The sequence below is a fragment of the Onychomys torridus genome, chromosome 7 (assembly GCF_903995425.1).
Source record: "Onychomys torridus chromosome 7, mOncTor1.1, whole genome shotgun sequence".
Classification (NCBI taxonomy): domain Eukaryota; kingdom Metazoa; phylum Chordata; class Mammalia; order Rodentia; family Cricetidae; genus Onychomys; species Onychomys torridus.
In genome coordinates this window covers 94,831,803-94,856,260 of record NC_050449.1, presented here as the reverse complement: position 1 = coordinate 94,856,260, position 24,458 = coordinate 94,831,803, and the positions used below count along the sequence as shown (strand labels likewise).

Sequence of the window (24,458 nt, the reverse complement as noted above, 5' to 3'; positions counted from 1 at the left end):
TTCACAAAAGTTTCCTCCAATCTGCAATGGGCTCCTATCCAGGGCACATCCAGTGTAACTTGAGACTGTTTCCTCACTTCAAGTGAGCAGCTGATGGAGGAATCGCCACATAGGAGACTATTCTTTCTTCTTGTCTGGGCAGGAAAGTGGTAGATGTTTTGGAACTAGCTTACATGTGTACCATCACCATCATTTCTCCTGCTGAGTGATCCTGTGAATGTTTTTAACCTCTCCATGTCCCAATTTCCTCATTAGCAAAATGGAGATAATAATAGCCACCCCATAGAGTAATGTACGTAAAATACTTAACAAGGCGAGCTAACAGATGGTGGCTACTGCTATTATTAAAGAATCCTCTGCACTTTTCAGGAGGGAAAAATATATTTGAGAAGATGAGCTTCATATAAGTGGAACTTTTACAACAGCTCTGTTCAGGCGACAATCACATCGTACTATAATAGTGTCCTGGCTAGTTTTATGTCAACTTGACACAAGCTAGTCATCAGAGTGGAGAAAGTCTCAATCGAGAAAATGTCTCCATGAGACCTATAGGCAAGTTTGTGGGGGCATTTTCTTAGTTAGTGATTGATAGGGGAGGACCCAGCCCATTGTGGGTGGTGTTATCCCTGGGCTGATGGTTCTGGGTTCCATAGGAAAGCAGGCTGAGCAAGCCATGGAGAACAAGCCAGTAAGTAGTACCCCTCCACGACCTCTGAATCAGCTCTTGCCTCCAGGTTCCTGCCCTGTGCGAGTCTCTGCCCTCATAGCTTTTGATGGCGAACTGTTATGGCGAACTGTGAATGAAATGAACCCTTTCCTCCTCAAATTGCTTTTGGTCTTGGTGTTTCATCACAGTAATAGAAGCTCTAACTAAGACAAATAGTGTGGCCACAGTGGATCCAAAAGTCCTAGAAGGCAACTTGTGGCCCCTGCGGCAGGGTCTCAGAAGGTGTACAGTGGATATTTTTTGAATGGATTAGTGAGGTTTATAGGGAATCCAAACAAGTTGACTGGGCAGTAACTATTACCCAGTCTCAAGGAAGGATAATCAAAGCAGGCTTTAGCAGATACAGAAAGGAACAGGGATTAAAGTGGTAAAGACAGTCCTTGGGGATATAGGGACAATGGGGTTATAATTTTGGGAGATCAGTAAGGATAAGACCGAGTGTTCCAGATCTCAGTAGATGAGACGTGGCCACAGCTTGTGGGACAATATGGAGACAAGCATTGTATGGCATGGCTCTTAACAGCCTGACTCTTAAAGAAACTAGAAGAGCTAGCCATAAATGAGAACAAGCCAAGTAAGCACCAAGTGATGTCAGTTGTTCCCAACCTTTCCTGGTACTGCATGTATGAAAGGTGACTCCAAGCACATGACACAAGCTTCCTGCAAAGCCCCCTCTTTTACTTCCCCTGTCCTAGAAAGCATATAAAAATGCAGTTAAGGTAGAATGATGCTGTTAAGGCAGTGACCTTGAAATCACTTTAATTTTTCTTTAAAGAATTGCTTGTGAATTCTAGTCCTTTAACCATCATTCATAGCAAATGCTGGTAAACACATCTCAGTGCCCCTCATGTTTGCTGCAATATGACATTTAAGAATCATAAGTCTGGTCATTCCCAACAAAGACCCCTTTTATTTGAGACTGGAGCTCTATTCCTTCATCAAGTGTTCAGGGAAACCCTGACTGTTAAGGCGGGGAAAAAAGGCTAGACATTTGTGTACCAGACACCAACCACACATTTGAATCACCTTACCAATAAAATCTGTTGATATACACCTAAGAGGGGAAAATCAGAGAAGGCCATTGTCAAGATGTTTGGAGAACTGAAATATTAAGCAGGTTTCTTGTATCTGAGATGCTCACTCTGTGCATCTTGGTGTGAGAAGGTAACTCAGTGTCCTTTTGTTTCAGGATGGCAAAACTCACATTTTCATTTTCAGGGAAGGGTATCTGGTTGCCATTCTTCCACTAACTCTTACATGATCTTTGTGTTGTAGCCTGTCCTGCGGGGACCTTCAAGGCCAGCCAGGAAGCTGAAGGCTGCTCCCACTGCCCCTCCAACAGTCGCTCTCCTTCAGAGGCATCTCCCATCTGCACCTGCCGGACTGGTTATTACCGAGCAGACTTTGATCCCCCAGAAGTGGCATGCACTAGTAAGTGTCTAGTAAGGGCTGTGGGCTGGGGAGTCTGATTCCTTGACTATACAAATGGTGGACCTGGAACAGGGAAGAGAGCAGGTCATCCAAGGAAGTGCAAAGTGGGGGTGCTGGCCTAGGTGCTGAAACAGAGGGCTGGCTCTCTTTTCTCCGCAGCATACTATTGGTTTAGATTATACTCTTTCATGATCCTCTCCCCAGATGTGAGAACCCTCCTCTCACACACCCCTAGGACAACTCCTTCCCTCAAAGATTTAAAACTGCCTATCTAGAATTCTTTGTGTGCAAAATCAAGATCTATGCACATATTGCAATAACTTGTAACTCTTGCAGTTGCCTCCTCCAAGATGCCCCTCCTCCTGGTCCCTGCAGTTGAAAAAAATCACTCTGCAGTGTGTCTTCTCAGTGTCTGCTTCCCTAGAGTTTCTCATAGTTTTATTAACTGTCCATTTACTTTGTAATTGCCTTAGATACCAACTGAAAGTCCTTGAGTTTCAGGTCTAAATATTCATCCTCTTTGTCCCTTGTAGTGTCCAACATCGAGCTCTGGTCAGATGACAAGACCAGAAGTCTGACTGCCATGTCCATCTCAGTGCACTAAACTCTAGAAGCTGGTGGTTAATGTGTCAGCTATATCCACTCTCCCATTATCTGCTGTGGAAAGAGAAAGCAGCCGTTCTTCTAAAAGCAGAGGAATGGCTGTGCTCTCCAGGCAGGGAGAGGATGATTTCCCCCTGGCCTGCTCTCTCATAAGCACAGGAGGCAAGGAACACAGCTCTCCCTGAGCAGCACTTACACAACTTTTCCCTCTCTAAGTGCCAAAGCCCCGAAGCAGGGATGATCGCCTCTCAGTATTCCCATTTCATTCTGGGATCCATACTGCAGGTTAGCCTGTAATCAGACCAGAACTTTCTTCTGCACTAGATGCTTTGGTGTGGCTCACTGTGAGCAGGCACCTCCCCTTACACCCCTAAGACCGGTTCCCTCTCAGCCCAGTGAAGAGGCCCACAGAGGTCTATTTCACACACAGCTATAGTTTGATGGACAAGGAAAAAAAATCGCCGGACTGGGTAGAGGAATTTCTCAGTCTGGCCTTGTAGCATATGTAACCTTTGCTGGGTGCGGAGGAGAAATGAAAGCGTCTTTTAGATCAAGGTCCTGAGCTCAATCGATGCTTATAGATTTGAGCTGAGGAAAAGCTCATCGTCTTGTAAACTGATTTTCCCTGCCTTCCTTCTCAGGTGGGCGTAGATTAACAGCAATGATTCCTCTCCTGCTTCCCCAAGTCCCCATCTTTCTGTGGTGGTGTCTCCTCCTCTGATTTTAAGAGCCCTCATGGCAGTCTTCCATGGGCCCGAAAAGCAATATTTAATATACTTCTTTAAATTCCATCAGGGATGCTAGATCACTGCATACCTGGGTGGCCAGACCAAACACCAGTCTACACAACAGTTAAAGCATGCACCCAGCCTCTGGCAGCTTCTCTCCTAAGATCACTGCCCTTGTGTTTGTGCTCACAGAACTTCCCTCTGGCCAGGCTTCCTCTGCAGATCAACTCATCCATATGGGTCCTTAGTATCCCACTTCAAGAGACAAATTGTCAACCCATGCAGCCTCATAATAAGGTTATCTGGAAGAAGTCAGGCCAGTGGCCAGGGGCTCAGAATGTCAATGTGTTTCTGTCTCCTCCCACTTATTTACCAAGGCTTATCTTCTGGCCCCCTTCCTGATGGCCATGAGTCTATGGGATCAGTTGCTAGAAAAATATGAACATTCCAGTGCTCCTAGTTTGACCATGGAAATGCCTCACTCCATACTACCCATATCCCAAGACCATCTTTACGTTAGATCACACAGGCTTTTCCCTCTTGCCTCTGGTCTAGCTATCTCTGGAATATTTACAAGTGGGGTTCCACTCTACTCTCCCCTTCTTATTTAGATGGGGAGGGAGCATGCCACCATGGCTGTTGCCCCTTTATACACCCTCTTTTCTTGTGCCTTCAGACATAGAGAGAAGGCTCAAACTAGAAACTGCTGCATCAAAGCACACACTATGGCAGGCAGGCCAAGAACAGCTCCTGGACACATTGCCCCTCATCCTGGAGGGGCAAGCACTTGGTGAGGAGACTCAGGGAGGCAGGACATGGGTACAACACAATGCTAGGCAAAACATGTATAAATACAGCTATAATTTCCCGAGCCTCATTATATATTTGATTTATTGTGTGCCAGGGAAGTACTGTATGAAAAAGTCAATTTGTTGGCTTTTATATTCTCATTAGGGTTTCCTTTAAAAGCATTCTAATTGGAGGTGCCATCTGTTCTCTTAAAAAGGCACGGCACATCACCACAGTAAATAATTTTTCAGATACAAGGAGACTATCTAGAGCTGTTGAAGAAAGGCACAGCCCTGTACTGTGGCCTCAAGCCTTCTCACTAGCCCAGCAGGTCTCGTGAGACAAGTGTGCAGGAGGCTGAGCCCAGGCTGGTGGAGGCCTGGGGCTGGGAGAGCTGGTTCATCTTGTAAAACTGAGGCTTCATCTTTCCTCTCAGGAAGCAACTATAGGCTGCCTGGGTACTAAAGATAAAGAATATTTATCTTTATAAATATATGGAGACAATGAGCACCTGCCATGACCTGGTGCTGTGAACAAGAAGAAAGGGCAGGCAGGAGAGTCCAAGAGCCGGCCAAGGTTGAAGGATCTCAGGTCTAGCTCACGGCCATTGTCTTCAAGTGAGATTATGTCAGCAATCCACTCCTTTTGATCAAACAATTTGTAAATATATTTATACACATTTATAAATGTAATATATGCCCCTTGAAAGATTATAACACCTATACTACACTAAGAATTATTTTTATATGTTCAATACTAAGGACTGAACCTATGGCCTCCTTCTTGCTAGACAAACACACTACCTCTGAGTAATGTTTTTGCCCTGCTCTCTGAGCTGCCTTTATTGTTTTTGTTTTTGTTTTTAAATTTGGGTCTCATTAAGCTGCCAAAGCAAGCCTGTGGTAATGCTCTTGCCTCAGACTCTTTAGTAGATAGGATTACAGGCCTGTACCATAGGTCCTGGCAAAACCAGATATTTTTAATGAAGCATGTTAATCTTTTGGGATATCACATATATAATTATATTTTTATAATATTAAAATGTTTCAGTAGGGTAGGATGAGAGCACAGTTGGTGGAACACTGATGATCTGAGTCTAATCCTAGAACCTACAGAATAAAACTGGATGTGGTTCTGCGTGCTCATAATCTCAGTGCTTGTGGGAGTTGGGGGTAGAGAAGCAGAGCCAGGCCTCGATGGCCAGCCAGCCTAGCCTACTTGGTGAGTCTTTGGCTTACACATACACACACATACACACACACACACACACACACACACACACACACACACACACACACCTATACCTACACACAGATGAACATATGCACATAAAATTTTCATTTAGCCCATCTAAAAAATTGACAGTGGAAAGTTCCGTAGTATTTCTATATTTTCTTTTTAATCCTCTAGGAGAGATAGAAATTCCCTTGATGTCTGTGAGGCTTGTCCTTGTCTGTCTAGCCTGTCCTTGAGTCTCATCAGTGAAGTTGGGGCGGGGGAGGGTGCATTCAAGGCAGGATTAAAGGGGCAGTGTGGACTCCAGTGACCTCATGGACACAGGCAGAGCAGGCTGTTCATTCCTACATAGTCTGAATTCATATGACCACTTCTGGCCTGCAGACACTAAATTCCTTCTTCCTTCCTCCCTCCCTCCTTCATCCTCCCTCTCTCCTTCCCTTTCTCCCTTCCTTATATCTTTCTTTCCTTCCTCCCCTCCTTCCTCCCTCCTTCCCTCTCTTCCTTCCTTCCTTCCTTCCTTCCTTCCTTCCTTCCTTCCTTCCTTCCTTCCTTCCTTCTTTCCTCTTCCCTCTTCTGCCAAGGGCTACACAGTTCTACCTCTGACATTAGAGTGCCTGGCTGATGAAGCCTTGGCCCAATATTTTGCCATATTCTCCCAAGTGACTTCTGTAGCATGAATCTTAAAGGTACTTATTAATAAAATCAAACCTGAGGCCAGATATTGGGGTGAGTGCTGGACGATCAGAGAAGCAGAACAAGCCACAGCTACCTCACCTCGCCAGTTCCTCAGCTGATCCTGTTTCCTCAGACTGGAAGCTTCTGTGTCCTCATCCAATGGAACTCAGCTGAACTGTGCTGCTCAAAGTACAAAAGCTTAACCAGCCAAATGCTTCTAGTTTCTGGTCCTCATGCCTTATATACCTTTCTGTTTTCTACCATCACTCCCTGGGATTAAAGGCTCATTTTTTGGAGATTAAAGGCATGTGTCACCATGCCTACCTGTTTGCAATGTAGTCTTGAACTCACAGAGATCTTGAGGGATTTCTGCCTCTGGAATGCTAGGATTAAACGTGTGTGCTACCACTGCCTATCCTCTATGTTTAATATTGTGGCTGTTCTGTCTCTGACACCAGATAAGTTTATTAGGATGCACAATATTTGGAGGAACACAATACCACCACAGACTTCATCCTTCTATTTTAAGTCATGCAGAGGATAAGCTGAGAACATGGGGGAACAGTTAAAGGTGGGGTCCAACTGACCCCTTTCCCCCCTGGCCAGTGAAACCCTGAAGGAAGTCTGGTGATCTGGACATGATGCTTACACCATCAGTGAGGAGGGTCACTTAAAGTAGGGTCCTGAGACAGAAGGAGAGTAAGGATAGGATCAGGGACAATGTTGTCCCAGCAGCAAGGAGGAGAGAAGTCTAGAAAGGTTGTGGACTGAAGAGCCATTTCTGAGCTTTGAGCTTGCTGCATTTCAGTAAATATAGTTTCTTCCTTTCCCCATCTTGGGTCTAGGAGATAGCAACCATATTTTTTTTCTGCCTCTACAACACAGTCAATGTAGCCCCTAAAGGTTGGGGCATCTCTCCCCACCAGCAAGCAATCCTGCCCCAATGGGCACCAGCTACATATTCCTTAATCTATCTTGGGTCTCACTCCATATACCTAAAGCAAGTGTCTGACCCTACAGGTTGAGAGATTGGTCCCCAAGGCTGTTCTTCCCCTTTGGATATGAATCACAAGTGGGTGAACCTGTACTCTTGACCTGTCAACTATAAGTTGAGGTTCCAAGAAACCCTAATTTAAATTTGACTAATGTACCTGAGTAGTTCACAAGACTCTGGGAAACATGGGGTTCCCAGCTCATCATAAAGAATATCACAAAGAGAATGGATACACGAGTACATAGGTGCACCCTGAAGCTGCCACACCGCAGAAGCACATAGAGCTGCCTAGAAGCTCTTTGAACCCACTGTTTTGGGAGATTTTATGGAACTTTATTATATGTCCCTGATTTCTTTACTTCCTTGGTGATCAATTTAATCTTCATCTCCTCTCTCTTCAAGACTTTGGTCTTGGACAGCCCTACCCTCATAATCTTGCCATAGTGACCAGTCCCTATCCTGAAATTTCTTGCATTTAGTTGTCTGATTACTGTGGAGGTGCTAAGGACTTCCAGGGCTATATATTAGGAAAGAGGTACAGAACAAAGACTAATTACATCTTCACAGCAGCCCTGTTTCCTCCTGCTGCCCACCAGGTGCACTGCCCGGAGACCTCAGAACTTAGGGGTCCTGGAGTCACTAGGATGCCCTGATCTTGAGAAGGTCCCAAGGAAATAGACAGACAGCATTTGCACATGGTGGCTGGAAGATGGGCTTGGTACTTCATTTACATCTCCACTCTCTCTTACCTCCTCTGTGACCTCGTCCTCTTCTCCTCTCTTTCCTCCATACCCCTTTCATTCTTACACTCTCAGACTGTTGTATGCCTTTCTGAGTTGTTACGAGGATTAAGCAAAATCATATTATAGCATCTTTGGCCCAGTGCCTGGTTCATAGTAAACTCTCCATCGATGTTAGAGCTTGCTTTGGTTATATCCCTGGAAAGTGTGAAGTGTGTAGAAGATAGTGAAGCTTCCAGCAGGAGAGGATATCAGAGATCTGAAAGTAAAAGTGATGTGTTTGGAGTCGGGGTGGGTGGGGTGTGGGGGTGGTGGCAAGTTTTGCTTCAGTCCTGAGCAGAACCCATTGGCTGCCAATAAACCACACAGTCACCCATGGTCTGAAGATCCCTGGCAAAAACAAATGAGCAGTTGACCTTCTATGCGTAGCCATGCTGCAGGAGAGAGGAAAAGTATATGTGAAGCACTGGAGGACTGGCCCAGCTGTGTCCCTGGGGCTATCAGAGCCAGAAGCTCAAACGCTTGGGAGTGATGGCCCACAAAACTGGAGTTCAGCTCTTTTGTAAAGACGGGGGTCTCATGTTACCTAGGCTGGCCTTGAACTCCCTATGTAGCTAGGGATGACCTTGAACTCCTGATCCTATTGCTGCTGAGATTGTAGATGTGCCACCTCACCTGGCTCAGCCTTCAGTTCTGAGGGAGCAGGACTCGCTGTCTCCTCCAAATGACAGGAGAAGGTCAGATGGTAAGGGAACAGGGACTGTGGCAGGGGCAGCCAGAGGGATCAGGCAGGAAGACACGAGGAAGCGCACAGCCAAGTGAGACCAAGCATTGAGTTGCATGGCTTCATTTTAAATAATTTCTAGTTTACTGGGGGACGAAATGGAAAGGAGAAATTTATGAAGCAAATGAAAATAGATAATTATGCCTTATAAAATTGCTGTCTGTGAAAAACCATGCAGAAGGACTGGTGTGAAAATAATTACCTTGTTACATTTCTGACCGCAAAAACCCTTTTTTTCTGTCACCCACACAGGAAAAATTTTGATGGATCACAGAGGCAAGCTCGAGCTTGTCCTGTTTCTTTTATTCCTTCTTCAAATGCATTGAGGTGTCCCTTGGCAGCTTTGGATAGAGAAATAGAATGAATGAGGGGCTCCAAGGTGACTCAGAAGAGAAGGCACAATGGCGGCCAACCCTTTGAGTCTCCCTGGAGGCTGTCCCTAAGCTACCTTCTGACCCACAGAGAGGAGGGAAGCTGAGCAGCAGGAGTTGGGGCTATGAGCCCGACACTAGTGCTATAACCCGAGATAGTTTGTGTAGCTTTTTGAGGCATGGTGCTTCCTCATGGGAAAAAACAGCTAAGATGGAACTAACACCACAGGATGAAAACTTGAGCCTCATTTAGCCAATGCCACCCTCTCAAGGAGAGCTGAGAGGCAAGGGCCTCTGAGAGTGGGGGCCCATGGGAAGCTCATGGGGAGGGTGGTGGAATCTACTGCTGTCCTCTCACCTGAAGGGTCAAAAACCCCCTCTCTCAGTCTTTTCTTTAAATTCAGGTTTTGTCTCTTAAGGGGCTAGTCTTCATGTGTGCATGCCTGCGTGTGACTGCATGCGTGTTTGTCTGCAGATGTATACATTTATCTCTTAAGCCACTAGTCCTTGTGTATGCATGCCAGAGTGTGCCTGCATGCACATTCACCTGGAGATGTGTAAGTATGGTTCTCTGTGTGTCTTTTTTATGTGCCTGTGAAGTGTACACATGTATATCTATTTGTGTAAGTATACGTGCGGATATGCTTACATGAGTGTGCCTGATAATGTAATGGACACGCATGTGCATGAAAGTATACTTATGTGTACTTATGCATGAGTATGCCTGTATGAATATATATATATATATATATATATATATATATATATATATATGTATGTATGTATGTATGTATGTATGTATGTATGTATGTGTGTATTTGCATGAAAGTATACCTGTGTGTACTTGTATGTATGTGAGTTTGATTGTCTAAGTGTGCCTGTGTGAATGCATGAGTGTACATGAGACCCCTGTTTGTGTCTGTGAGTGTGTGCCTGCCTGTACATGTGGATGTGTATGAATGTGATTGTGTGAGTGTGCAGGGAGCTGGGGCTGTGAGTATATGTGCCTGTGTGAGAATGTAGTGTGTTTGGGGGAATGTGAGTGGTGTGAGTGTGCCTGTGTGAATATGTGTATAAGTGGATGTGTGAAAGTGGAATTGTGTGAGAGCACGTATGAGTAGACTTGTGTGAGAGTGAGTGTACCTGTGTGTAGGTATGAGTGTCTGTGTGTGAGTTGGCATGAATGAGTGTGAATGAGTGTGTGAATGGGTCTGTGTGCTGGGGGGATCCCAGGGAGGGTCTCACTGGTCCTCAGAATAACCAAACCTGCTCTGGCATGTCTTTTCCTGCAGTTCTTACTCAGATGGTCAGAGCAGTGTGCAAACCCATGATGTATTAGCCAGGGATGATTGTGAGCTGGGGCAGAGAACAGAATAGAGAGTCAGGAGAGCTGAGAACTTATATGGAAGATGGATGGTGGGCCTCACTCCTCAGGCCCCCAGCCGGCTGAGGCTGCCTAAAGGGGGAACTCTTGGAGCAGATAGGACAGGAAAGCCTGATAAGGCATCAGACTCTACACCTAGAACAGGAAGGCAGTATTATCAACTGGGAAATGCCTGCTGGTTTGGATGCTGGACGTTTTAAATACTTTTCGAAAGTCAATCTTTTCTCAAGCATTTGTCTGTTAAGCTAGGGTTGACAGCATACTCAGAGGAAGCTATTTTCCTCAAAATTAGCTCACTTTTTGCTGACTAGGGCTTTAGTGAAGAATGTTCTGTGTGCCTCACTATACAGAAAGAGAGAAACTTGATGTCACACCAGTGTGTGGTCTGTGTTGCACATTAAAAAGTATTTGGTTTTCTTTTTTAAATTTTTTATTATATTTGTGTTTTAATTTTACATATCAGCCATGGGTTCCCCGTCCTCCCCCTACCTGCCCATGCCCCTGCATCCCCCCAGCCCTTCCCCTCCATTCCCATCTCCTCCAGGGCAAAGACTCCCCTGGGGATTCAGCTCCACCTGGTAGATTCAGTATTAGCAGGTCCAGTCCCCTCCTTTCAGGCTGAGCAAAGTGTCCCTGTGTAAGCCCAAGGTTCCAAACAGCCAGCTAATGCACTAAGGACAGGTCCAGGTCCCACTGCCTGGGTGCCTCCCAAACAGTTCAAGCTATTCAATTGTCTCACTTATCCAGAGGGCCTGATCCAGTTGGGGGATCCACAGCTTTTGGTTCATAATGCATGTGTTTCCATTAGTTTGGCTATTTGTCCCTGTGCTTTTTCCAATCTTGGTCTCAACACTTCATACTCTTACAATCCCTCCTCTTTCTTGACAATTGGACTCCTGGAGCTCCACCTGGGGCCTCACCGAGGATCTCTGCATCCACTTCCATCAGTTATTGGATGAGAGTTCTAGCACACAGTTAGGGTGTTTGGCCATCCAATCACCAGACTAGGTCAGTTTGGGCTTTCTCTCGACCATTGCCAGTAGTCTACAGTGGATGTATCATTGTGGATTTCTGGGGACCTCTCTAGCACTTTGCTTCTTCCTGTTCTCATGTGGTCTTCATTTTTGCTCAGCTATGTTTATATCAGCATTGTTTGTAATAGCTAGAACCTGGAGACAACCTAGATGGCCTTCAATTGAAGAATGGATAAAGAAAATGTGGTACATATACACAATGGAGTACTACTCAGCAGAGAAAAACAATAACATTATGAGGTTTGCAGGCAAATGGATGGATCCAGAAAAAAATCATCCTGAGTGAGGTAACCCAGACTCAAAAAGACAAACATGGAATGTACTCACTAGTATCATAGTAGGATACTAGATGTAAAACAAAGATGACTAGACTGCTACTCACAACTCCAGGGAGGCTACCTAGAAAACAGGACCCTGAGAAAGACACAGGGATCACCCAATGACAGAGAAATGGGTGAGATCTACATAAACAACCTGGACGAGAGTAGGGGTAATGAAGGGCAAGGTTCAAGGGAAAGAGAGCTTAGGGGAGCAGGAGATCCCAGCTGGATCAAGAACAGAAAGGGGGAACAAGGAATTATTTGATTTTCAATTTAACAATTTTTGTGTGTATGTGTTCAGGTGTGTATACATATGTGTGCATGTTCAAGATCAGAGGTCAATATCAGTATTTTCACCTTAGTTTTTGAGTTAGGGTCTCTCACAGAATCCAGAGCTCATCAGTTTCACCAGACTATTTGGCTAGGGATCCTCTAGTCTCCATTCCTAGTGCTGGTGTTATAGGTGTGCACCGCTGTGCCTGATTTTACATTCATGCTGGGGAATTGAACTCAGATTCTTTTGCTTGCAAAGCAAACTCTACCTCCTGAGCATCTCTCTAGCCCCATTTTGTTGTTGTTGTTTTTGTTTTTGAGAAGGTGATATTTTGCTTTTTGTTTTTTCTTGCGGAAAATCCAAGCATAGATTATAAGGCAACAAGAGCCAGGGCAAGATGCCTCCTGGACCCTGCAAGGGTCTGGCTGGGCCCACACCCTCAGCCAGCCAAGTCGATATGCATGTGGATGTGCAAGCGGAAGGAGTGTGGCTGCAAGCTGTAAGCTATTTATAACTGTCACTCTTGTTTTGAGAAGGGTCAGCAGTGCCTGTGTAAATGTGCTTTTACACTTCTGTAATCTGAAATTTCTTTTCACAGTTGTTTGACCCAAGTGGGTCTAACCCTTATGAGGCCTTGTCTAGCTTGAACTTTTAAGGTAATAGCTAAGCACACTCGGAGACTATGTTTCAGTGTTCTGTGCTAAGAGCATCTGGGGGTAGCAGACAGCTACCATCTGGAGCAGCACCTATAGGGCCTGCCTCCCACACTTCCCTACACCTGCTTGCTTTCTCTGGCAACCTGAGAAAGCATTCTCCCTCTTTTATCTTTTTTTAAAAAATATTTGTGTTGATGGACAGTTCAGATGTGGCTCTAGATGGCCCTTTTCTATTGCAAGCCCCCATCCCCCATCACTGAAAGAGAGCCCTTCCAAGGCCTTGTGTTGGGACCTCCTCCCACACTTTGACATTGTATTGACCTTTGGTTGATCATAGAGGATCAATGTTCAGTGGATTCCATGTTTAAAGAAAACTATTTTATCTTTCCATAATCCCTTCCATTAGTTAAATATTATTTTCATCTTGCTCATCAAGCATAGCATTTCCTAAAATCCTCAGGTCACCATCACTCTTCTAACAACTATTTCTTTCCTTGTTTTTGTCTGAGTGTGTGCAGGTTCATTCCCTATTGTGTTCTGTGTGGAGGTCAGTAGATGACTTCAGGCTTCTTCTAACACTTCCCACCTTTGTGTGTATGTGGGGTGTGTGTGTGTGTGTGTGTGTGTGTGTGTGTGTGTGTGTGTGTGTTATATGCACATGAGTGTGTGAGTGTGAATGCCTCTGCATAGAGAAGAACACTGAGTGTAATCCTCCATCACTCTCTGCTTTATTGCCTTGAGATAGAGAGCACTTGGCTTTTCAGCTAGGCTGTCTATCCAGTGAAGTGTTAGGATGCACTTGCCTCTGCTCCTGTTCCTGAATGCTTATTTGTAGGCATGGATGACCATGCTTGGCTTTTTATGTGTGTGCTGGTGATTCATAGTCAAGTGGTCATGGTTACATAACAAGCGTTCTTACCACTAGACCAACTCCCCACACTCTCCACCTTCCCTTTGAGACAGGGTCTCAAGCAGTGGAATCAACACTGTGCACTACTCAGTACATGTGGATTTGTGTCCCTTTTGTAGTTACCTTTGTGAAAATCTATTTAGTCATTATGACCCTTCTGTCTGTAAGCCACTGTACTTTTAGAAGGAGAAGTAGTGCTGGCCAGCGTGACTTACACTTTCTGCCTGCCCTTACTCTTTCTTTGAGACTCAGGCACTGATTCAAGTACGAAGTTCCAGAGATAGGAAGGGATTGATGTAAAATTATCTGTTTAATTTCCTCTTTTCCCTGTTTTAAAAAGCAGCCTAAAGCAGTTCTTCCTACAATTTGTGAGTCCTTTCTTGACATGAATGCTCCTCTGCAGTCTTGGGCAGTGGTCCTGATGTCATATGTACAGGTTCTGGGCCCTGGAAGGAGGGTCGATGAAAGGTGAGTGCTGGGCCTTAATGGCAGCTGGAGCCATAGGTTCTTAGACGCTGCTTCACCTCCCCTCTTCGGGGAGGACAGGCAGTTGAGCAAGAGCGTGTCAGTACGTCTGTGCTCTGTCAGACCCCACATCCCCAGAGAGGAGGATGCTTCCCCTCTCACGTGGAACATTCTGTACCGGTTGCACAGCACAACCTTACTTTTCCACTGGACTAGAAATGCTCAATGCACAGGTCTCATTTTCTTCTACTCTGAATCTGATACTGTAAGTGTCCACCCCAGTTTAGTGGTAAGAGGAGGCCTGCTGTTGAGTGATATAGGCCATGGTTGACTCCCGATTCTATCTCCCTGCTGAGTGGTCTTGGGTAGGTTACCTGACTTCTCCGTACTTTTGTTCCTTTTCTGAAAATAATAAGCATATTGTATTTTTTAATCATGCCTACTATAAAATGCATGCAAAATACTCTCTTAGTCTTGGACACATGCCCAGTGCTCAGTCAACTCTCTTTGTTTTGTTTTTGATGAAAAACAAGAAGTGAATCTTAGATCTCTATGTTATGGGACACAAAACAAGACAACAATAAGTGAATGAAAGGTACCAAGCATTTTAGATCAAATGATTCAGGAGAGACTTTCTAGCTTGGCAAATGCTGATATCATCTTGCCTTTCTGAATCTGCCTGAACCATCTTGATCCCCAGTGTCTTAAGTAGGTCCCAGCTGACTTCCTGGCCCCACATCCAAGTTGGCTCAACATAAGATTCTGGTCCAATCCAGCAAAACACCACACTCAAGTTTAAGAGTGAAGTGTGAGACTGAATGACTGCTGGGCCTCAGGCCAATGTCTACCACTGGGAATTTTCCTGGGTCACCATGCCAGTCAGACTGGTATTGACTCACTATACCCCCATTGCTGACCATTGACTCTGCCAGGGATCCAGGTTCATAATCTATACTTAACTCCATTAGACTGGTTGGGGCTGTGTGTAATAGGAATCTTAAAGAGTTCTTATTAATAAGAACAAACCCAAGGCTAGTTATTGAGGTGAATGCTGGAAGACCAGAGAAGCAGAACAAGCCACAGTTTTCTCACCTCACCAATTCCTCAGCTGGTCTAGTTTCTGGTCTTCATTCCTTATGTATATTTTCTCTTTCTGCTGTCACTCCCTGGGATTAAAAGCATATGTCGCCATGCTGTCTGTATCCTTGAACACACAGAGATCCTCCTGGCTCTGCCTCCCAAGTGCTGGGATTAAAGGCGTGCACCACCACCGCCCAGCTTCTGCTATGGCTTGCTCTGACCCATTTTCTAGCCACCATCTTTGGCTCTGTATCTAGTGGCTGTTTGTTCTCTGACCCCAGATAAATTTATTAGGGTGCACAATATTTTGGGGAACACAATTCCATCACATTGCGGTGTCTCAGCCTTAAGCCGTCGTCACCACTCTTCTCAGAGTCTGTCCTAACATATGAATTTGCAGCCTTACTCTCCCTATAATTAGTGTACACCCACTCCATCATTCCCTTGTGAGTGGGTATGTCCATCCCAATGTTTTGTTAATATAAATGATAATCCTGCCATACAAATGCACAAGCATACCTTGGGGAACACATGTTCACCTCAAGATAGAATTGCTGAATTATAGGTATTTAGCCAGTCAATGGATACTCCCAGAATGCTTTCCCAAAGGACTTGACCAATTTATAGCCACTTAGTATGCATCTCATTTCCCCATGTGGCCCAGGATGTTAGTGAGACTTTTAATCTGTGCCAATTTAACCAACTTCCTACTCGTTTTGATTGGTATTTCCCTGCAAACATGTGAGTGGGTATTGTTTAATATGTTTGTTGACCAGTTTGTTCTGTCTTCAGGGACTTGCTTGTGAAGAATCTTTGCCTTTTCTATTTAAGCTGACTTTCAGAAACTCATTAATTAACTGTGGCATCCTAGTATCCCCCTTATCTGGACGTCTGTTATGGGTACATTTTGTGTCATATCTAAGTATTTTAATCTTTGAACTCGGGTTGGGGATTTAACTCAGTGGTAGAGCACTTGCCTAGCTAGTGCAAGGCCCTGCGTTCGGTCCTCAGCTCTGGAAAAAAATCTTTGAACTCAAATCTGACCATCTATTTCTTTCTGGCGTTGGGGTTTTGTGTGCTGACTTTTTGTCTGGTTCTTATGCATGCCATTCTCAAGAGAGTATAAAAATACATTATTACCTTTTCACTCTCTGGGAAAGTGTTTTTGTTGAACTCATTTATGTATCTGGAATTTACCCTTGTGTAGAATGCAATATTGATATTTCTGTTCATAGTATTAAAAGTACAGCATGCCATCTGCTCCACCTGAACTATACATATCTTAGTGAGGTAATTCTTTCATTATAGACTTAACACCTTCACCTAGTTGTCTGAATTCTTTGCCTTTGATTGTCTTGTTTGTTCTGATGCTAGTTTTATTCTTTGTCTTTGATTGTCTGGTCTGTTCTGATACTAGTTTTAAAGACCATAGACTTATGACATATCTCAATAGCTGATGAACCAAGCCTCTAGATAGTATCCATTTCTCAAAATCATCTTGTCACTTACTAAAAACCTGTTCTTTGAAGACATTCCTCAGAGCTAGCTGGGCACATTTTATTAAGCAGTCCTGTTTAATGGGAATTGGATGGCATTGGGTATACAGATTACTTTGGAGGTTACTGTCTTTCTTTATGATGTTGAAGCTTGTCATCTGAGGACACAGCAGCCAAGTTTTCTTCTGTGCCCTTCAGTAAGACTTTACAGTTGTCTTCATACACATATTTCAAAGGCTTTGTGAGATTTGATCCTAGGTATTTTATTGGTTTTGTGACTTATTATGAATAGATACTTTTTCATTATCCTTTAAAATAGGCTATCATGAGTAATAGATGAGTTGATAACCAGAAAAAGTAGTGAGCCTCCTTCCACTGGCAGAATCCAACAAAGGTTGACCACTGGAGTGTGACAGCAGAGGGGCATTTGCCATCTGGGGCATACTGATGATGTCCAATACTGCTTTCCATGCTAAGAACTAGTGTATGTAGGAAATGTTAGAATCAGGACTTAACCTTGAGGGATCTATAGCTCCCTGAGAGGACTCCCTACCCTTCTTAGCTGCTGCTGCTGCTTCTGCTTCTGCTTCTGCTCCTGCTCCTCCTTCTTCTCCTTCTACTCCTCCTCCTCTTCTTCCTCCTCCTTCTTCCTGGCCTTAATTGTTTATTGTTTTTGGAAACTGGTATTTCCTGTGAACCAGTAGAGAGGCAGCCCATGCACCTCTTAGAACTTCATGAAACAATCTAGAAGAGTCGTCAGTATATTCCCAGGGAAAAAGAATTCTTCATCCATTACTGTTTATCCTTAGCCCCTTTCCAGCTATTATGGGATCCATAGTCATTTAACAAAAGATGAGGAACAATTAGAAAAACATCTGTTGTTCCTGGGTGAGACTCTTGGTAATTTCTGATGAACTATGAAGATGTAGGACTCTTCCCTGGGTACCACATTCTCTGAGGATGGCAAGAATAATTCTTGATCATGTACTTGCTCTGAGGCCTAATTTCTACCTAGTACAAACTGATCTTCTTTATACAGCAGAGACTTATCCAGTCTGGCTCAAATGGTTATCTAGTTATCCCTCCCCAACTAACTAACTAACTAACTAACTAACTAACTCTCTCTCTCTCTCTCTCTCTCTCTCTCTCTCTCTCTCTCTCTCTCTCTCTCTCTGTGTGTGTGTGTGTATGCACGTGCATATATGTATGCATGATTTTGTGTACATGTGGAGGCCAGAGGTCAACTATGTTGGATGCCATATTTATGGGAAACAGACTCTCACTGAACAGAAATTTTACTGATTTGCTTAAGCCAGCTGGATGCTGAGCTGTAAGGATGCTCCAGGTGTCTTCCTGTCTCTGATTTGCCAGCACTGGGATTGCAGAGAGGTTCTGCCACACTTGACATTTTAGTGGGTGCTGAGGATCCAAATGCAGATCCTCATGCTTGTGCCACAAGCACTTTACCAATTGAAACATATCCCTAACCCTGACTACTTTCTTTTAAAAGATGCTGTGGAAGGTGAGGATATAGCTCAGTTAGTAGAATACTTATTTTTCATGTATAGTTTTGGGTTGATCCCTGAAACTGCATAAAACAGGCTGCTGTGGCCCAAGCCTGTCATTTCAGGGGTGTGGTAGCTGGAGGATCAGAAGTTCAGATCATCCTCATCTATATAGTGAGTCCAAGGCCAGCCTGCACTATATGAGATCTTGTCTCAAAAAATAATAGAATAGAATAGAATAGAATAGAATAGAATAGAATAGAATAGAATAGAATAGAATAGAATAGAATGGAATAGGAGTAGAGTAGAATAGAATACTTTGATTAGTCTATACTCTCCCTTCATTGGTGCCCTATTCCTGAGAGTTCATAGTGTATACTGTGTACTAGGAAGACCCTGCTGGGTTCTGCATACTTGACAAATGATTCTAGAAGAACCAAGGTGCCTTTCCACAATTTGTGATCTTTGTCCCTGTCATGTCTTGGTGTAGGGATGTTGAGTCTTGAGATTCACAGTGTCATTGCTCTTGACCCAGTTTCCTAACCAGACTTTGGTCTTCACATTGGCACCTACATAGTGACAATCATTGAACTCTGAATGACATCAGCTTGTTTTAAACCAGTTGAGTAATTCTAGGTGGTTCAGGTCCCAAGTGCATCAGTTAGGAATGGTAGTCTCGAAGGAGGAGCTCCATGGAGACCCTGCCCAAGTAAGCTCTATCTTCCTGTAGTACCAGAAATGAAATGTTTCACAATGTCTTTTGACAATCCAAGAAGACTCAGATACAGAAAACACCTTGGAGCCTGCCTTGGCAAAGCATGGTCTAGGATATTCTCAGAATAGCAGAAGACCACATGAAAAATGCCCTCTGACATGAATTGGACCTGGGATGCCATAACCATAGCCTGCCTCAGTTTTTAAGGCTTCCAGGGAAGGACTTCTGAAGGTCATGTCTTTAAAATGGCCTGTTTTATATCTCCCTTTGGTTTGGAATGTCTTCCAGGACTCTCTGAGTGGTATGTCATCAATGATTCCCCTCTCTTTGGCCTCATCTGAGCTTTCTGTACTTCCCCTGAATGGATAGTAACCTGAGAATGGCCATGGATACACTCTTTTGAGGTCTGCTACCCCCAGGCTGCAGTCACTCATCAGTCCTCAATAGGTTTCTTTGGCTCTCCAAAAACCTGGTCTCCCAGCTCCAATTCAGACCTGAGAGAGGAACTGTCTCTTTTCCCAGGAAGTGGAACCCATCCCTCTGTCCCAGACAATTAGTTCCATTAAAGACAGGAAAGCAAGAAGTTCTCTATATAAACACTGGTATGTGATGAGATACATGACACCAGGCTATTTGATGCCCCTGAACTCCCTCTCAGCAGGGTCCCTCCTTGTTTGGACTAATCATTTCTTTCCTGTTACTAACTGTTATGATTAGAATTGCCTGTGGATGCACCCAGTATGTAAGAGACCCTAATGAATGTGTGCAGACTTGCTCACATAGCCCCAGAACCAGAGTGAGTTTTCTTGCCCCTAAAGGTGGGAGTTGAGATAATTATAAATAAAAGCTTCCTATCAACTTGTGAGCCCCCCATAACTCCCAGATTTTATTGTATTTTACCTGTGTCTTGAACACTTAGGGAACAGGACAGCAGGCAAGTAAGTGTATGCACCAGCTCCTCTCAAACAGCCCCATAAGTTGATTCAAGTGATTTGATTCCTCATATTTATGCCGAGGATAATAGTCCATACCTTTCCAGATACCAAGAAGATCAACTTCACTAAGTTATGCAAAAATGCCAAATATGGTGCTTTATATATAGTGTTTATTAAGAGAAAATTTACTTCAATACAGAACTCTGCTGAATGTTGACCAACACCATCTCTTGGTTCTTTTAATCTTATTTGTTTTTTAGTCTCTGTAGGAATCTACCCTAGGGAACAAACTATTAGTTTTCCACCAAACAGAGCCAGGCCAAAGAATAACCAGTGGATAAAGAATTCTTTTGGTCACCAAGAATCCATTCACAGGGAGGGAAGAGGTGCAAGGTGAACACATCCATGTCGCAGACCCACCTTGACCTTGACACATCTTTGATCACAGACAAGTCATTTTGTCTCTTTGAAGTTTTTTCATCGTGAAAAGGGTGGTAGTAAAGACACAGTTGTGGAGTAACCTGATGATGATGTCCATAGACAGAATATTTAAAAAACAATAGGAGGCTCTTCCATGCTTGTCCTTTGTCCTGGCCCAAGCCACTGTTGTTCCTCATCTGGATGGCTACTGTGGCCTCCTGGCTGGTCTGTCTGCTTCCACTTTTATCCCCTTTTGTATTGCTTTTGCAACAGCTAGAGTAGTACCTAGAAAGTCTGACCATGGGGCTGGGGAGATGGTTCTGGGGATAACAGCACTTTTATGCAGACATGAGGACCTGAGTTTAGATCCCAGCACCCATGTTAAAAGCCAGGCATGGCTGCACATATCTGCAGTTCCAGCACTTAGGAGGAGAGAGACAGGAGAATTACTAAGGCTTGCTGGCAGCCAACATAGTTCCAGGTTCAATGAGATGCCTGGTATCAAATAAAAAAAGGTGGAAAATATTCCAGCAGACACCAGGCTTACTCCTCTGGCCTCCTTGTGCATGCATGTGCAAACACACACACACACACACACACACACACACACACACACACACACACACACACCACACACACAGTCTGAGTATGTCCTTCCCTAGAGTGAGATATTACTGAGAATAAAATCCCTGCAAACTGTGCCTAGGACTTACATAATCTGATAATCTGCCTCTACTGGTACCTTACTCCCATCTTTCCCATCCCATTCTTTCTCCCATCTCCTCCACTCAGTGATTTTCTTATAGCCTTGCACCCTCGCAATTTTCCTTAGCTAGCCAATCACACTTCTTTCTCAGGATTATTGTAAGTACTGGCTCTAGCCTGGGGAACATTCCCTCTATAGTCTAGTTAGTGGCTACCGACTCACCGCAATGTAGTGTCTGTCCAAATGGCCTCATCTAGGAGACGGTTCACTTCGTCACCAGGCACACTGACTCCCTTCTTCTGTTCTTTATTACTAGAGCCTTGCCACCCAATTATATCATACATTTATCTCCCCTTTGGAAGGGTAGATAGCACTTATCTGACTCCTCCACTAGACTGTAAACTCCTTGAGAGTAGCCTTTGCTTGTGTTGTAGCACTTGAAATAATCATTACAACATAGTGAATAAAATGGATAGCTACCATTACAGAAGCTGTGTTTGTTAGCTTGTCGGCCCAATACAAGCTAGAGTCATCTGGGAAGAAACAGTATTGAGAAAATGCCTTTATCAGATTGGCCTGTAGGCAAATGTGTAGGGCATTTTCTTGATCTATGAAATGTGACTCAGTGGGTGTGAAAGGTCCTAGCCTGCTGTGGGAGGAGCCATCCCTGGGCAGGTGGTCCTGGGATATATATATATAAAAAGCTCCTGTCTCCAAGTTCCTGCTCTACTTGAGTTCCCACCTTGGGTCCTGCTATGGCTGGGCTGTATAAATCAAAAAACAAAACAAAACAAAAAAACTTTGTCTCTGAGCCACCTTTGGCCATAGTCTCTATCATAGCAATAGAAAGCAAAGCAGGAAAGAAGCTATTGTAATTGGCAGGTGCCATTTTAATCCTTTGCTTATTGGAAGTCCTATATAATTCTTCTGAGTGAGTATAATCTTTTGATCTTACCTGTAAATGTGAAGAAGCCAGGCCTCCCATTGCTGGTGAGTTGGTCCAGGGTTTCATTTGAAGCTGACTCCTAAGGGCATGAAATTGTCCCTGGGAGGGTTGTGCTCACATGATCCTATATGTTATTCTTGTTAGGATCCTATATGTTATTCCTAGGTTTTGATGCCCTCTCTTCTCTACCCCGAGCTCCAACCAACATATTGAGGAGAAGATCCTCAAAAGATGGCCAACATTGCAAAAGGATAGGCTCTACCTATTCTCTGATGCAGACCTTTGGTATGACTCCACCTCTGGAAGGTCAACCCAGAACTTCCTCTGCACTGGCAGAGCACTGTACCCAGTACTCATCACCCACAGATTGCAGGCATCCTTGGTCTGCTTTTTTCCCAGTGATCCTGAGATCTCCCACGTTTCTGTTCTTGACAGGAAGATGTCTGACATCGTTTACTGACTCCCCTTTCTGCCTGTTTTGTGTCAACATTTTTTCCACCATGTACCTGATACCTTATTCTCAACTTCCCAATATGGCTTCAGCAGCCCCCTTCACCCTATGACAGAATCTGATAACCTGTGCTGTCAATGACCCCCCCTTATCCTGGTACTTAGTGCAGACTCATTAGAAGCAGGCAGGCTCAATTCCCTCTCCAAGGTTCTGAAGCAGCACATTTTTGCCCTCATCAGACTCTCCTGTAAGCCATTGGTGCTCCCTGTCTGACCTCTTTTTGGGCTTCTGTACCTAGTGTGATTATGATGGGAGATGAATCAGAGTCATCTTTGTGAGGGCAGGGGAGAGGAGAGCTGAACTCAGGTTGGGATGTGTCATAGCTACACATGGCAGGTAGAAAGGGTGAAGGAAGCTTTTGTTTTGACTTTGCTCTCAAATAATCAGTTACCAAAGAAGAAAATGCAAGGGAATGTGAAGCTGTGTTCATGTTTATTTGATTACTGTCATACATCTCTGACAGTTGTGGGCATATCCTTTGCCAGGTTATGTCACCTTCTAGCCAAGCTTGCTTTCAACCTTGTGTGCTGTATTTAGTGCAAGGCATAACAATAAAACTGATTGAATTTTCTACATAATTTGCACCCATAAAAAGCCCTGACATACCATATTTCCCCATCTGCCCCTGCCCCCTGGATCTTATCTATTTCTCTATAGACTCTCAAGGACTTTTCCACCTTCTCTAGGAAGCCTTCCAATCACTCAGTTGTAGCTCCTTTAATTAGCTCTGCCACAGTGAGCAATGAGGAAAGAAATACTCTGACAGAATCCTCATTTTGGAGAACTAATGTTGGATCTACACTGAGCACACCACCCAACGTGTTCCTGGGCGCGCTTGCACCTCACTCTCTCCCATCATCCTTACCCTAAAGTCATTTTTCTCATTCTCCTCTCTACTGCCTCCAAACCTTCACCCTATATTTAAGCATGCAGTCATTTTATTTAAACTACAATCTTGAGTCTTTTCAGTCATGAGAGAGAACATTATGGTTTAGATTGCCTTGATTGAAAATACTCAAGGGTCTTGAACATTAAATGCCCTCTTGGCTCATTCCCAAACCCTACCTCGACCCTTTCTTCTAAAGAGAGAAAGAGGAGAAGGCATAACTTCTTGTAGGAATAAAGAGGGATGTCTTTGAGCATATGTCAAGGAAGGCTATGCATACCACCTTTTGGAGACCAGAAAGCACAGATACAATCATATGCGGAGGTAACAGTTCAGAAGGTGTCAAGATCTAGACCTTTCTAGATACCCAGCCTCATGTTAGAGTAGTCTTTCTTGGGGGTGGTGCTTTCTGGAGCTAAGTAGCCTGGAATATACAGAATTGGGCAGAAACACTCTCCAAAATGTTTCTCCTCAAGAGTAGATCCATGCTTGAGGACAGAATCCCTAGATCATATCTGAAAATATGGATCGAACTTGTCATCTGCAATGCTTTCCATCCCATATCCTTTACTTTAAACTGTATGGATTCACAACTCCCAGATGTGGGGTTTTGCACCTGAGTTCCCTAACATCACTCCATAGCTTCATGTCTTATACATTGCCCAGCATAATCCTGGAAGTAGAGTCTGTGCCCATAGAGAGAATGGTAGTATGAGATGAGCGTTAATTAGATGAGTGGATAGGGGTTTCTGATAACCCAAAAATGACAATGATGGCAATTATAGCCACTGACATACTCCATTCTTCCATGTACCAGCCACCATACCACAGTTTCGTTTTTTCAGATGAGGAAATCAAGGCTTACAAGTTCGTTTTCTCATAGCTGTCCAAGTTGATTGGTATAAATATTCAAGGGGTTCATGGTTAGCTTAAGAAGACTGGGAGCCCACTCACAGTATAAACAGTCATGCATTGAGCACATGTTCACTTTTTGCAGAAAAACCTGGTTGCTTTAGCTGAGTCTTCTAGGAGGCATGCACAGAGTAGAAGGGACCCTTTCTGACCTAATGCAGGGAGTACCATACCAGGATGAATGTGGAATCTTTAGACAGCATTATCCCATTGCTGGTATTC

The 24,458-nt window shown here is 44.1% G+C and overlaps 1 protein-coding gene across 3 annotated transcripts in view; it reads left to right on the top strand.

The window, feature by feature from the left end:
- The window catches only part of Ephb1 (EPH receptor B1), a 394,573-nt gene that overhangs the window by 238,182 nt on the left and 131,933 nt on the right, over window positions 1–24,458 (top strand). For all 3 annotated transcript variants that reach the window (XM_036192519.1, XM_036192518.1, XM_036192520.1), the window contains exon 4: window positions 2,003–2,158. In XM_036192519.1, coding sequence (XP_036048412.1) covers window positions 2,003–2,158 — 156 coding nt within the window. The remainder of the gene's footprint in view (window positions 1–2,002; window positions 2,159–24,458) is intronic.